General features: G+C 43.3%; 2 protein-coding genes across 2 annotated transcripts; one reads left to right on the top strand and one right to left on the bottom strand.

Annotated features, from left to right (window-relative positions):
- The first annotated feature begins 639 nt into the window (after positions 1-639).
- On the top strand, positions 640-4,635 carry LOC125520425 (PRA1 family protein A1-like). Its single transcript, XM_048685342.1, has 8 exons — positions 640-1,058; positions 1,848-1,888; positions 1,970-2,048; positions 3,611-3,697; positions 3,790-3,878; positions 3,970-4,041; positions 4,130-4,251; positions 4,356-4,635. Exons 1-7 carry the CDS (start codon positions 901-903, stop codon positions 4,231-4,233), a joined length of 630 nt encoding a protein of 209 aa, XP_048541299.1. The 5' UTR covers positions 640-900; the 3' UTR covers positions 4,234-4,251; positions 4,356-4,635.
- A 603-nt stretch (positions 4,636-5,238) lies between these two features.
- LOC125520414 (uracil phosphoribosyltransferase-like) lies at positions 5,239-8,651 on the bottom strand. Its single transcript, XM_048685334.1, has 11 exons — positions 8,303-8,651; positions 8,117-8,195; positions 7,912-7,970; positions 7,539-7,616; positions 7,372-7,453; positions 6,944-6,992; positions 6,304-6,365; positions 5,916-5,983; positions 5,780-5,835; positions 5,658-5,705; positions 5,239-5,528 (listed from the first exon to the last, which is right to left on the bottom strand). Exons 1-11 carry the CDS (start codon positions 8,555-8,557, stop codon positions 5,477-5,479), a joined length of 888 nt encoding a protein of 295 aa, XP_048541291.1. The 5' UTR covers positions 8,558-8,651; the 3' UTR covers positions 5,239-5,476.
- Positions 8,652-12,817: the final 4,166 nt, after the last annotated feature.

Raw genomic sequence — 12,817 nt, 5'->3', positions numbered from 1 at the left:
GACATGCTGACCTTGAAACCCAACGCGAAGAAGATGACCAAGGCGACGAATCGGAGGGAGATGGATGGTAGAAGCAAAGGAAGGTTGGGGATGCGGGGTGGATATTATTGATGGGGCAGGGGGAGAGGCGGGGGCGGAGAAGCCGAAAGATTTGTTGTTTCCGGATATCACGAAGGGAGGGGACAGGGGCCGCATCCACCGCGTCTGCTGCTGGGCCGCACAGGAAATGTGGCGGGTGATGGGATGGAGCGCCGCCGCCGCCATGAGGAGAAGCCAAAGCGCAGGAAGGGGATGGGTCTGACCAGGGGCGTGGGGCGTGGCTGCGTGGGGAAAATTGGATAGATTTTGTTTTTTCTTTTCAGGGAAAATGACTTCAGAAGGTGGGCTGTGTGGGACTTTATCATGTGTGACGTGGCTTGTTGTGATTGGATGCTGATGTGTCTATGTTGCATGTTGAGATAAATCAAATAGTGGGGTTGAACTTCTTAAATATATAGGATATGCTTTTTTTTATGGGCTCTTTTTTTTGAGAGGGGAAAGAAACGAGACCTCACTCTGTCGGGCCGACGGATGGTGGCCCAGTAGCATAGCCCAACAGTCCCTTGACGGCTTTCCCAGGCCGGACCACCAAAAAGCGCAGAAGGGCAAACGCATCTCTGCTGTCCTCTGACCTCTCCTCTCCTCTTCCTCATCTCCGCGGACACGGCAAAGCTTCCTTCCCAAAATCCCCAAATCGAAGCCGAGGAAACTCTCTCCCGCACGACCCAACAGCCCCCGTCCCCCGCCGATAGCCGCCGTCCGCCTCGCCCGCCTGCCGGCCGCCCGCCTGCCCGCTCGCTCGCCCGCCAGGTTTCGCTTCGCCCGCTAGCCGAGGCATCGGGGCGGATTGGATCGCCGGCGATGGACTGGAGCGCGGTGACGGCGGAGGACCTGGTGGCCGCGCTACGGGAGGTGGACTGGTCCACGCCGCCGCGCCCCGTCCCGGAGTTCTTCTCCCGCTTCACCGTCCCCCGCTCCTACTCCAAGTGGACCAGCCGTCTCAAGTGCAACCTCTACTAGTACGATCCGCCTCCTCCCCCCTCTAACCCGTCTTACCGTTTCCACGATTTGTCTGCCAACTCGGCTGGCCGATACAAGTTTTGGCGAATTCGCCAGGGATTTGTGCTGGTGTGACGAGGTTTTGACTGACTCCACGGGATCTGTGCGTGTTTTGAGTTGATTGGTGAATGGATAGGGGCATCAGGCGCTCCCTGGATCCATGGAAAATAGAGTAGGGGTATATGCGTGTGCTTCAGACTCCTTCTGATAGCCCTTCGTTTAGTGTAGATAAATCCATCAACGGTGCTAAGAGGTTTGAATGGAGAATTCGATGAGCACATATGTGCATGTCATTGTATACTGTGATGTTAGTCGCTAAGAGTGTGCATAGGAGTAGCAGGTAGCTTGAAGGCATCATGTTGGATATTTCTTGCTGGAATCCATGTATCTGTGAGATGAGAGCAAGACTCCATTTTTTCACTTAAAGCATGTCAAATTCTGCTTCTAGATGCAAAGTGATCTAAATATGGGCTTGATTCAACTTACATGAGCTGGTGAGGTGAAAAAAGGGATAATTATTCTGATAAATGTTAACTACTCCCTCTGTCCCATAATATAAGAACGTTTTTGACACTATACTAATGTCAAAAACGTTCTTATATTATGGGACGGAGGGAGTAGTATGCATGCCAAAGTAGTATTAATTCATGAAGTTAGCATTGTGGAAGTTCATTTTGAAGACATGGTTTGTGTGGTTTCGTTTTTGTCATGTACTGAAGTTCTTTTCTCAACTTTTGTTTGATCTGCAGCTACAGGACAAACTACTTCATCTTGATCATGTTCATTCTTGGTAAGCAATGAAAGATTTGAAGATTATTTATCTTCCTGTTTTTTGTTTGGTTTTGACATGCTGCCATTTGTATATATGAAGGGCTGGGTTTCCTTTGGAAGCCAGTTGCTATTCTTGCAGCTTTTATGACTGGATTCAGCATTGCATTTCTTAATGACAGGTATACGAGTACTTAACTAATAGCTTTCCTTGCATTGTTCTTGTAACTTGGTTCTGATCAGATCGTTTTTAGTTTGTTATGTTAAAATGCGCTCTTTACCATGATTAACAAAGATAATGCATCAGTAGTGGAACATTCTTTGTAAATTATATTACGTGATGGACTCCAGTCACAGCAGATTAGTCATCAGATCATGATCACATATGCTCCCTTTTTTATGTATAGAATTGCATAAACATGCACAAAAAATGTGTAGCCATCATAACTTAGGTTCTGTAGCCGAAGGGACAGTTTGCTCATTAATCATTATCACTAAAATATAATGCAAGTTGGAAAATAGCGTCATTATTATGTGCTTGGCAAGTCGGCCAATGCTTCACTTGTCAGCCTATCCAATATATAAATATATTTGTGGTTTGCAAGGTTATTAAGCTATTTTTCTCTTATGAAGAAGTGAATGTGTAGTTTCTGACAATCCTATAGGCTATAATAAACTTGGCGGCTAGCATTATAATTTATTTTATGGGTAAATCAATCAAGGGTACATTTTATGTACATGCCGCTAACATTGAAACCTTAACAGCTTCCTAATTCGATAATACACCATTGTTTATGTAGGACGTTGGAACAAATTGTATGCTAGCTGCATGCTTGTTATTATACCAACACTGTATGGCGCTCCTTTTTTGCCAATGAACCAGAGAGCACATCATTAGATTCCTAGACTTGGGTAATTGACCAGTTGCTGTACTAGACCTAAATGTTACCTTTTCAAATATAAGCTAAATGCAATATTCATATAAATTTCACAGAATGTAGCACAAGTTATTCCATCTTGAGGTTATACCAGTACTGCAATACTGCAGTCCTTTGACACAGTGGAAGTGTTAGGAGTTAATTTAGCAAATCAGGGGCATGCTTTATCAAGTTATTTCCTTGTGTTATAAACCCGATGTTACTTAATGCCACCATATGATGCCTGCCAACTGCCAAGCATCTTAGATCGCAGTGTTACATGCACTAGTTAGGGGCCAGCCAGGCTACTTATTATTCAAATATATGATCCTCTTAAGAAAGTTAGGATTAGATAATCAGGGGTCAAGTTATCTGTTCCTCTATGTGATAGATGGCGTGTACTCATCTATGATCGTTTAGGCAATTAATAAAGAAGTTGTGTTCCAATTTCTTGCTGCCTTCCCTACTCCCATCACCTCCCTCTTGTCTCTCGAGCCTAGTCTCATCTACCTTATGATATACGACCATTACATGCAGCAGCAGAGTAGGATAAAAATATATCTGATAGATACAGTTGAAAAGCAACTTAGGTTCTACAGCATTGGGCCATAGTTGTATTGGAATAATGCATATAATTGTCACAAGCATGAAGGATTATTAAATAAAAAAAATTGTTGTAGCCTTTTAGGGTTGTTTTTCCTTGTGTCTATTCGTGATTCATGGTTCTTAAATCATTAAAAGTTTCTCCACATTTAAAATGATAACAATTGATTTACCAAGTGTTCGAATGGTGATTAATTAACTAACTATCATGTGTGATGATGCAGTTTTGCTGTCACTTTTAATGAGAAAGTCACACGAACTGTCAGGCAGTTCTCACCACATTTAGCTGCAAAGATGAGACCACCGATAACGTAAGGAACACTATACTTTCTAATGTTTCCTTATTTATTTTAACGTGGGTTACTATTATAGTGTTGTTAATACTCTTTGTCAACACTGGCAGCCCTGTTATTCGTGGTCGACCAAGCTCGAAGAGATCAATTCATATTTGTGGTCGGCCTCGCTGGTTGTTTGTTCTTTTATTTTCGGCAGGTGAGCAGGACCAAACCTTCCGTCGTATAATCCTATGCAACATACCACATTTCAAAAAACTTGAACTAAGCATTTTTTTTCATGTTTGCAGTTAGCTGCATGCTCTGGTTGACCTCATGCAGTCTCCTCACGGTTCTATGGGCGCTTCTCATTGCTCTGCTTAGTAAGGACGGTGTAGAGTTCTTTATTTATTTTTTGGAACTCTGTATTTATCTTGGAATGTCCTTATTAATTTGTCTTTCTGTTGGCAGCAACGGTACTTCATGCCAGCTTCAGAACACCTAATTTGAAAGCACGTCTTAATACGTTCAGAGAGGAATTCCGAGCAGTTTGGCGGAATTATAGTGAGCTCTAGAGCTCCCTCAGTTTCAAGGTTGGTTCCTTCATGCCTGTTCAGGACAAGCATAGGTCTGTTTTATACCCAAAACCATTTGCATGCACCAGGTGACACTCATTTTCCCATGTGTGTATGTTCAGGTGATAAGATGTGCTTAGTGCTGAAGCTTCCCTGCTGTCTGTGCATTGTGTCTGTGGGAGATGTACAAAGGTGATACGCAGTTGTGATTACTGGCTCATTTGGAGGTGGACCAGGACCGACTCTGTAGGTGATGCTATGCCTCGGTCCGCAGTCCTCCGTATCACAGTAGTTGTTCCTTTGGACTTCTCCCTATATAACCAAAGCTTTGGAGGAAGAACAGCATGTAAAGGATGTAAACAAAGTATTCTGATCTAGACAAAAGCATATGTTGTTTGTTGATACGCCTGCTTCATGCCTGTCTATACTTTGAAAACCGTTCTGGCTATATTATCCGCTAAGCTTCGATTTAGCATTCCTCGTGACTCGAATATGTTGATACATCTGCCACTGCATTGATATTTTAGAATGTCTAGATGGATCCAGTGGATTAGTAATTCGTCAGAATCAGTTCTGTGAGCCGTCACCGTGTGTCTCAAAGGACGTTAAGAGTATCCTAGTCACCGTGTGTCTCAAAGGACGTTAAGAGTATCCTAGTGACATGTCATACGATACTATGACGATGAAGAGAACCCAATTGTACATGCCCTAGCTTGCAATATCCCATATAGCAGCAGTATCATCTGCTCGTGCAGCTATTCATTTCACTCACAGGCCCCGTTCAACGAGCTAAATACTGATGGCCACAGTAATTTCACACGTCCAAACAGCCATTCATGACCTGTTAAGTTTGCTTTGGCATTGCTTCAAGCGTTGTTTTAGTCTGATTGAAATGGGCACAGTAGGTCATTCTTTTTTGCTGAGTGTTAACTGACAAATACGCACTAAAAAAATCTGAAAGACACTTTGTGAACAGATATCTTCATGTATACAGAGAAAAAAATATTCACTTAAAAATAAACTGTTCTTCATGAGAAATGTGGAGAGTTCATATACTATTTCAATATAACCATACAAAAATGGATAATTACAAAATGATAAGAATAGAAAGTATATTACAAAGGACAAAAGTCCAGAATATGGCAGCACAATCTTAAGTACTCCCAATATGGCAATCCTCAAAAATTAGCATATACGATTCCCAATGGTAGAGCAGAGTCTGCGCCAAAATTGAATGGTCCGATTATGTATTAAAGCTTCTATCACCAGCATCTCCCAACCCGGGAACGATGTACCTGTGGGTACAAATCAACAACCTTAGTCATTGCTCCGCTTGATTGGTAATGCGTTATACTGAATAATGGAGATTCAATGTACACATTTTACAGAATGAGCATTGAATGGCTAGAAGTTTAAAACAGTACCCTCTCTCGTCTACTTCAGAATCGATCATCCCTGCGTACACATGGAGCCTGGAGACAAGAAACAGAGTAAACAATAGGAGCTTGATATACACACATGTGCATGGCTTATGATCTATTCTTACCCAGGGAACTTGTTGCTGAGCTTTTGTAGCGCAGGAGGTGCTGCAACAGCTGATACCTGCATCATAAGAACAATAGGTGTTAGTTGATTTGAACGAATAATTGAGAAATAAATACAGAAAAATTCCATGAACTTACAACTTTAATTTGTTTGCTTGTAACTCCACGGTCAACCAACAAGTCAATAGCAGCAACGATTGTCCCACCTAAAGGCATACAGGTTGAATGTATAATCATTGTATTTATGTGTTAGTATACCAGCCATTCTGCTTACATGAATCAATCTATAACTTTTGTTGTCTCTTTTATTACTAAAAATAAGCATTCTTTCTTTATCTTTCTTTCTTTGAGGAGATTAATGTTCTGTTACTTGACATGATAATTAACATGTAAATGAAGGAGAACTAGAAACATATTGAAATTGGATGGTATTCAAAATGAACTTCTTTTCACTTATTAGTGAAGAGGATCACACATGAAGAGTGTTAGGCAGAAACTGTATTGTTTAGGTAAAGCTGATTGTTACCAGTGGCCAGCATTGGATCAATAACTAGCACACGAGTCCCCTCTGGAATCTTTTCTGGCAAGCTGCATTAAATGAGATAAAGGAAAAGAAAGGAAGAATATGAGACTACTTGAATTCACATAGGTGATTAATTTATTCCCTAAGGGTAGAAGAAATAGAATTACTACTCCCTCCGTTCCATAATTATTGTCGTGGTTTTGGTTCAAATCACGACAACAATTATGGAACGGAGGGAGTAACTGAAATGGAAGTAAAAAACTACGTAGTACGCATTATCAAGGTAAGGTTGGTTTCACAATTTAACCATACCACTCTACTAAATAGCAATGAAACCCCTGTTTTGTAATATTTGCATGCCTTGCTGTGTATTGTAAAGACTTGCATAGGTAAGTACATTCATATCAAGTTCCAAGACAAAATACTGACTTAAGTACTCCCTCCGTCCCATAATATAAGAGCGTTTTTTACACTGCACTGGTGTCAAAAACGCTCTTATATTATGGGACGGAGGGAGTAGTTCAGTAGGGACTCATATATCGAAGGTCAAACATAATCATGCGTCTGCCTGATGCCTAATTAAAAAGTACTACATAGATATTTAAATAAGCGCTTGCAAGATGAAAAAGCATTTAGCACATACTTGTTGAGATATACCGAAGGTTGAAGTGTTTCTTCATCCCTACGAAGTCCTTCATGTTCAATGAAACGGGCAGATAAGAATAATGGTACATAGCTCTCAAGGCACATGGCGTAATTGACAAAGAAAATACTAACGCATTGGATTCACGAAGTTTAGCTTTACTATAATTCCACATGCTCTAAGGAAATATATTTCTTATTTTGGTTGGAAACAAACATTGTGCATATTTCAAACATTATGCATCTGACCAAAACCTTGTGCACATTAAATCCATAATATCCAGCATCGGTATTTAGAGAAACAAAACAAATCAGCTAAGATTACTGGAAATGGGCCATGCAGCCAATGTAAGCAATATGTTAACATAAAGCTAATTGACATTTTCAATAAAAAACAATGTTTGACTGCAATTTATGCAAACAACTTACCAAGGTGATAAGTCTTGGTGGCTGGCAAAATTGATGAAGCGTTTTCAGCTAGAGCAAGACCAGCTCTCAGAATTGGAACAACCTGTTATACACGCTAATGAAAAGAGTAAATATACTCATATACAATACAAACCAAATACATAACTAGTGCTAAGAAATAGACTTACCATAACAGGCTCCCTTGGATCAATGAATTCAACACTTGAAACAGCCACGGGTGTTTGGATTTCTCCTGTGATTGTAGGCTGCAAGTGTTTCAAACAGTTTAGCACCATGCCATTAATTCTCTCTACAGTTAAATGTTTAAAAGTACATGCAAAATAGGTTGGATAAGAAGTGGGGATGGAAATATTATGAGCTACTATGATCTATAAATTCAGGTATTACTGGCATTCATCATTCAGCCAGGTAACAACATTCAATGCCATTTCAAAACTGCCTGACACTGGTGTCACTCTCACGGAATATTTTTCATTGTCGTGCTTTACAAATGTAAGATGATCAACGGATAATTCCGAGCCATGCAAGATTTCCACTCACCAGCCAATCCCTGCAGGCTTCATATATGAGGAGACGACCAAGCTCTGCCATAGCACTCCCTACAACAAGTTACAACAACCATCTCAATTTATAACCGTGCAAACTTCAGCAAAACGCTTCTTATATACGGAAGTCAATCAACAACAAATTGCCGCCAGCAGGTTGGGTTCAATTGCAACATGGAAGCCATTTCGGAGGCACTCACGGAAGACGGCGCAGGGCGTCTGCTCGTTGCGCAGGACGGAGACCCAGTGTTTTATCAGCGGGTGCGGCGGGACGAACACCTGCGAAACAAACACACCAAGCGCCACTGAGCGCGCGCGCACGCACGTGCAAACGAATAAACCGAGCCAGGCGGAGGCATCGCCGTCGAGAGGAGCCAGATCCGCACCAGCATCTGGCCGCCGGAGGCGGGCGACCGCGACGAACCGGTGGCGGCGTCGGGGCTCGCCGCCCTCGCCACCGCCAGAGACGGCCGGGGCCTGCGGACGAGCAGCGGGGCCGGGGCGGCGTGGCGCGCGGGTTCGACGAGCGCGCGGGAGGCGAGGGAGCAGTAGGAGGCTTGCACGAGGCGGCGCGGCGCGCACGGGCGGCGATGGAGGGGCGCTCCCGCGGCCGCGGCCGTGGCCGTGGCGGGCGACGGCATCGCGAGGGCGGTGCGGAGTGCGGATGGAATGGATGCGGGCGAAAGCGAGCGCAGTGACGGGTGCGACGGTGGGATACGGTGGGGTCGTGTCTTTTTGGCGCATCTTGAGTATCTTTTAACTACCTGTAAATCCACTTGTTGTACTCCGTACTGGTGTTTTTGAATCTTCTGTAAATCTACTTATTTCAGTAGAGAAAAAAATTACAAACTTTTTTGCAGGGTATTACTCCCTCCGCTTTTATTTAGTCTGCATATTAGATTTGACTGAAGTCAAACTTTACAAAATTTGACCAAGTTTAGAGAAAATAATATAGACATTTACAATAACAAATTTACATGATGTGAAAGTACATTCAATAAAACCGATTCCTAGCTGCCCTCCAAAATTTTAAGGTTGCCGAATCTCAAAGAATGCCTCTCAAAACACTCCACCAGAAGACCCATACTTTAGGTACAATTTTCAGTTTTCATAAGGCTTTCCATAACTGTTCTTGAGAAGATGGAGCTCCCACTACCATCCCTTCCTCTAGTCCATGAAGCTCGTTGCAAGTCACAGGAGTATGGTATGATGATTTTACAGTGTAGGTTCCCGAATTTTCCAAGGCCCATGCCAAAGTATCTTCCCCCTCCTGCAACTCTCTAAGGGATGTTCAGAACCGCATCCGCATGAAGAGGGAAGAGGTTTTTACGGACCATAGCGTTGTTCCACCCTCCTGTATATGGATCAATCACGTCCGAGACTATCTTCACCGGGTCGTTACTCAATCCGCCCATTGGCATAAGCCTGACAATATTTGGGATCCATTTATCCGTTAATGTGAAGATAGATGATCCATCACTAACATGTTTGATGAGCCCCAAATCCAAAGCAACACGCTCCACTACAAATAGCCTTCCATGTACTCAAAGATCTAGGAGACACATTAGCTTGCAAAAAGCTCATATGCAAGAAGTATTTACCCTTCAATATGCTGGCGCAAAGAGAGCCCGCACTGGCTAGAAGACGCCAGCCATATTTTACTAGTATCACCAAACTGAATTGTTCAAAGTCCCGAAAGACCATGCCGCCAACCTATTTTGGTGTAGTCAATTTCTTCCAAGATATCTCTTGCATCACCAAATGGAGAGATCTCTTGTCCAAAGAACTACCCCACCAATATTTGGCCATACAAGATGTGAAACTCTTGCATACATTTTTAGTTAACTTGAAGCAACTCATGTTGAAAATGGGGATCGCCCGAATCACTATTTTCAATCAAACCTCCTTCACGAATAAAACTCACAACCCATCCTACCTTTGGAGAGTCGTAAACAACCAAATTCACCATCTCCGCAAAATCTCCTTCGTCCTTACCAAATGGCACCTCCACCTTCTTCCGGCTCGACGCATAGCTTCTCTTGACTCCACTCGCGGACGCTTACCCGCACATCTTCTCCCACTCCACTGAAGGAAATATGCCCAAGAGGCAATAAAAAAGTTGTTATTTATATTTCCTTATATCATGATAAATATTTATTATTCATGCTAGAATTGTATTAACCGAAAACTTAGTACATGTGTGAATACATAGACAAAACAGAGTGTCCCTAGTATGCCTCTACTTGACTAGCTCGTTAATCAAAGATGGTTAAGTTTCCTGACCATAGACATGTGTTGTCATTTGATGAACGAGATCACGTCATTAGAGAATGATGTGATGGACAAGACCCATCCGTTAGCTTAGAATTATGATCGTTTAGTTTTATTGCTATTGCTTTCTTCATGACTTATACATGTTCCTCTTACTATGAGATTATGCAACTCCCGAATACCGGAGGAACACCTTGTGTGCTATCATATGTCACAACGTAACTGGGTGATTATAAAGATGCTCTACAGGTGTCTCCCATGGTGTTTGTTGAGTTGGCATAGATCAAGATTAGGATTTGTTACTCTGTGTATCGGAGAGGTATCTCCGGGCCCTCTCGGTAATGCACATCACTATAAGCCTTGCAAGCAATGTGACTAATGAGTTAGTTACGGGATGATGCATTATGGAACAAGTAAAGAGACTTTCCGATAACGAGATTGAACTAGGTATGATGATACCGACGATCGAATATCGGGCAAGTAACATGCCGATGACAAAGGGAACAACATATGTTGTTATGCGGTTTGATCGATAAAGATCTTCATAGAATATGTAGGAGCCAATATGAGCATCCAAGTTCCTCTATTGGTTATTGACCGGAGATGTGTCTTGGTCATGTCTACATAGTTCTCGAACCTGCAGGGTCCGCACGCTTAATGTTCGATGACGATTTGTATTATGAGTTATGTGATTTGATGAACCAAAGTTTGTTCGGAGTCTCGGCTGAGATCACGGACATGATGAGGAGTCTCGAAATGATCGAGACATAAAGATTGATATATTGGAAGGTTATGTTTGGACACCGGAATGGTTTCGGAAAGGTTCGGACACTTTCCGGAATACCGGGAGGTTACCGGAACCCCTTGGGGGTTAATGGGCCTTCATGGGCCCTAGTGGATAGAGGAGGCGGCGGCCAAGTGGAGGCGCGCCCCCCCCAAGCCCAAAACGAATTGGACTAGGGTTGGGGGGGGCTTTCCTTCTTCTCCTCCACCTCTTTCTCCTTCCCCCCCTTCTCCGGAAAAGGAAGGGGGGTCGAATCCTACTTGGACTGGGAGTCCAAGTAGGACTCCCCCCTTAGCGCCCCCCTTGGGTCGGCCTCCTCTCCTCCCCCCTTTATATACGTGGGAAGGGGGCACCCCAAAGACACACCAAGTCTTCTCTTAGCCGTGTGTGGTGCCCCCCTCCACGGTTACACACCTCGGTCATATCGTTGTAGTGCTTAGGCGAAGCCCTACGCCGGTAACTTCATCATCACCATCAACACGTCGTCGTGCTAACGAAACTCTCCCTCGTCTTCAACTGGAACAAGAGCTCGAGGGACGTCATTGAGCTGAACGTGTGCAGAACACGGAGGTGCCGTACGATCGGTGCTTGGATCGGTTGAATCATGAAGACGTTCGACTACATCAACCGCGTTACTAAACACTTCCACTTTCGGTCTACGAGGGTACGTGGACACACTCTCCCCTCTCGTTGATATGCATCACCTAGATAGATCTTGCGTGATGGTAGGAATTTTTTTGAAATACTGTGTTCCCCAACAGTGGCATCCGAGCCAAGTCTATGCGTAGATGTTATATGCACGAGTAGAACACAATGAGTTGTGGGCGATAATATTCATACTGCTTACCACCAACGTCTTACTTTGATTCGGTGGTATTGTTGGATGAAGAGGCCCGGACCGACATTACATGACCGCGTTCATGAGACTGGTTCTACCGACGTGCTTCGCACACAGGTGGCTGGCTGGTGTCTGTTTCTCCAACTTTAGTTGAATCGAGTTTGACTACGACCGGTCCTTGTTGAAGGTTAAAACAACACACTTGACGAAAAATCGTTATGGTTTTGATGCGTAGGTAAGAACGGTTCTTGCTAGAAGCCCGTAGCAGCCACGTAAAACTTGCAACAACAAAGTAGAGGACGTCTAACTTGTTTTTGTAGGGCATGTTGTGATGTGATATGGTTAAGACATGATGAGATATAAATTGTTGTATGAGATGATCATGTTTTGTAAAAGCTATCGGCAACTGGCAGGAGCCTTATGCTTGTCGCTTTATTGTATGAAATGCAATCACCATGTAATTGATTTACTTTATCACTAAGCGGTAGCGATAGTCGTGGAAGCAATAGTTGGCGAGATGACAACGATGCTATGATGGAGATCAAGGTGTCAAGCTGGTGACGATGGAGATCATGACAATGCTTTGGAGATGGAGATCAAAGGCACAAGATGATGATGGCCATATCGTGTCACATATTTTGATTTCATGTGATGTTTATCCTTTATGCATCTTATTTTGCTTAGTACGGAGGTAGCATTATAAGATGACCCCTCACTAAATTTCAAGGTATAAGTTTTCTCCCTGAGTATGCACCGTTGCTACAGTTCGTCGTGCCGAGACACCACGTGATGATCGGGTGTGATAAGCTCTACGTTCACATACAACGGGTGCAAGCCAGTTTTGCACATGCAGAATACTCGGGTTAAACTTGACGAGCCTAGCATATGCAGATATGGCCTCGGAACACTAAGACCAAAAGGTTGAACATGAATCATATAGTAGATATGATCAACATAGTGATGTTCACCATTGAAAACTACTCCATCTCACGTGATGATCGGACATGG

Source organism: Triticum urartu, chromosome 1 (assembly GCF_003073215.2).
Source record: "Triticum urartu cultivar G1812 chromosome 1, Tu2.1, whole genome shotgun sequence".
Taxonomy (NCBI): Eukaryota; Viridiplantae; Streptophyta; class Magnoliopsida; order Poales; family Poaceae; genus Triticum; species Triticum urartu.
Note: the sequence above shows the minus strand (reverse complement) of the source record. Positions and strands in the feature narration are given on the sequence as shown.

Excerpts from the sequence above, each read along its gene's own strand:
- LOC125520414 (XM_048685334.1), bottom strand. The coding sequence starts at position 8,557 with ATGCCGTCGCCCGCCACGGCCACGGCCGCGGCCGCGGGAGCGCCCCTC. Across the intron at positions 6,993-7,371 it reads CACCAAGACTTATCACCTTG|GACTTCGTAGGGATGAAGAA; the intron begins GTAAGTTGTTTG and ends TTGAACATGAAG. Across the intron at positions 5,984-6,303 it reads TGATCCAATGCTGGCCACTG|GTGGGACAATCGTTGCTGCT; the intron begins GTAACAATCAGC and ends GTATGCCTTTAG.
- LOC125520425 (XM_048685342.1), top strand. The coding sequence starts at position 901 with ATGGACTGGAGCGCGGTGACGGCGGAGGACCTGGTGGCCGCGCTACGG. Across the intron at positions 1,889-1,969 it reads CTTGATCATGTTCATTCTTG|GGCTGGGTTTCCTTTGGAAG; the intron begins GTAAGCAATGAA and ends GTATATATGAAG. Across the intron at positions 2,049-3,610 it reads ATTGCATTTCTTAATGACAG|TTTTGCTGTCACTTTTAATG; the intron begins GTATACGAGTAC and ends GTGATGATGCAG.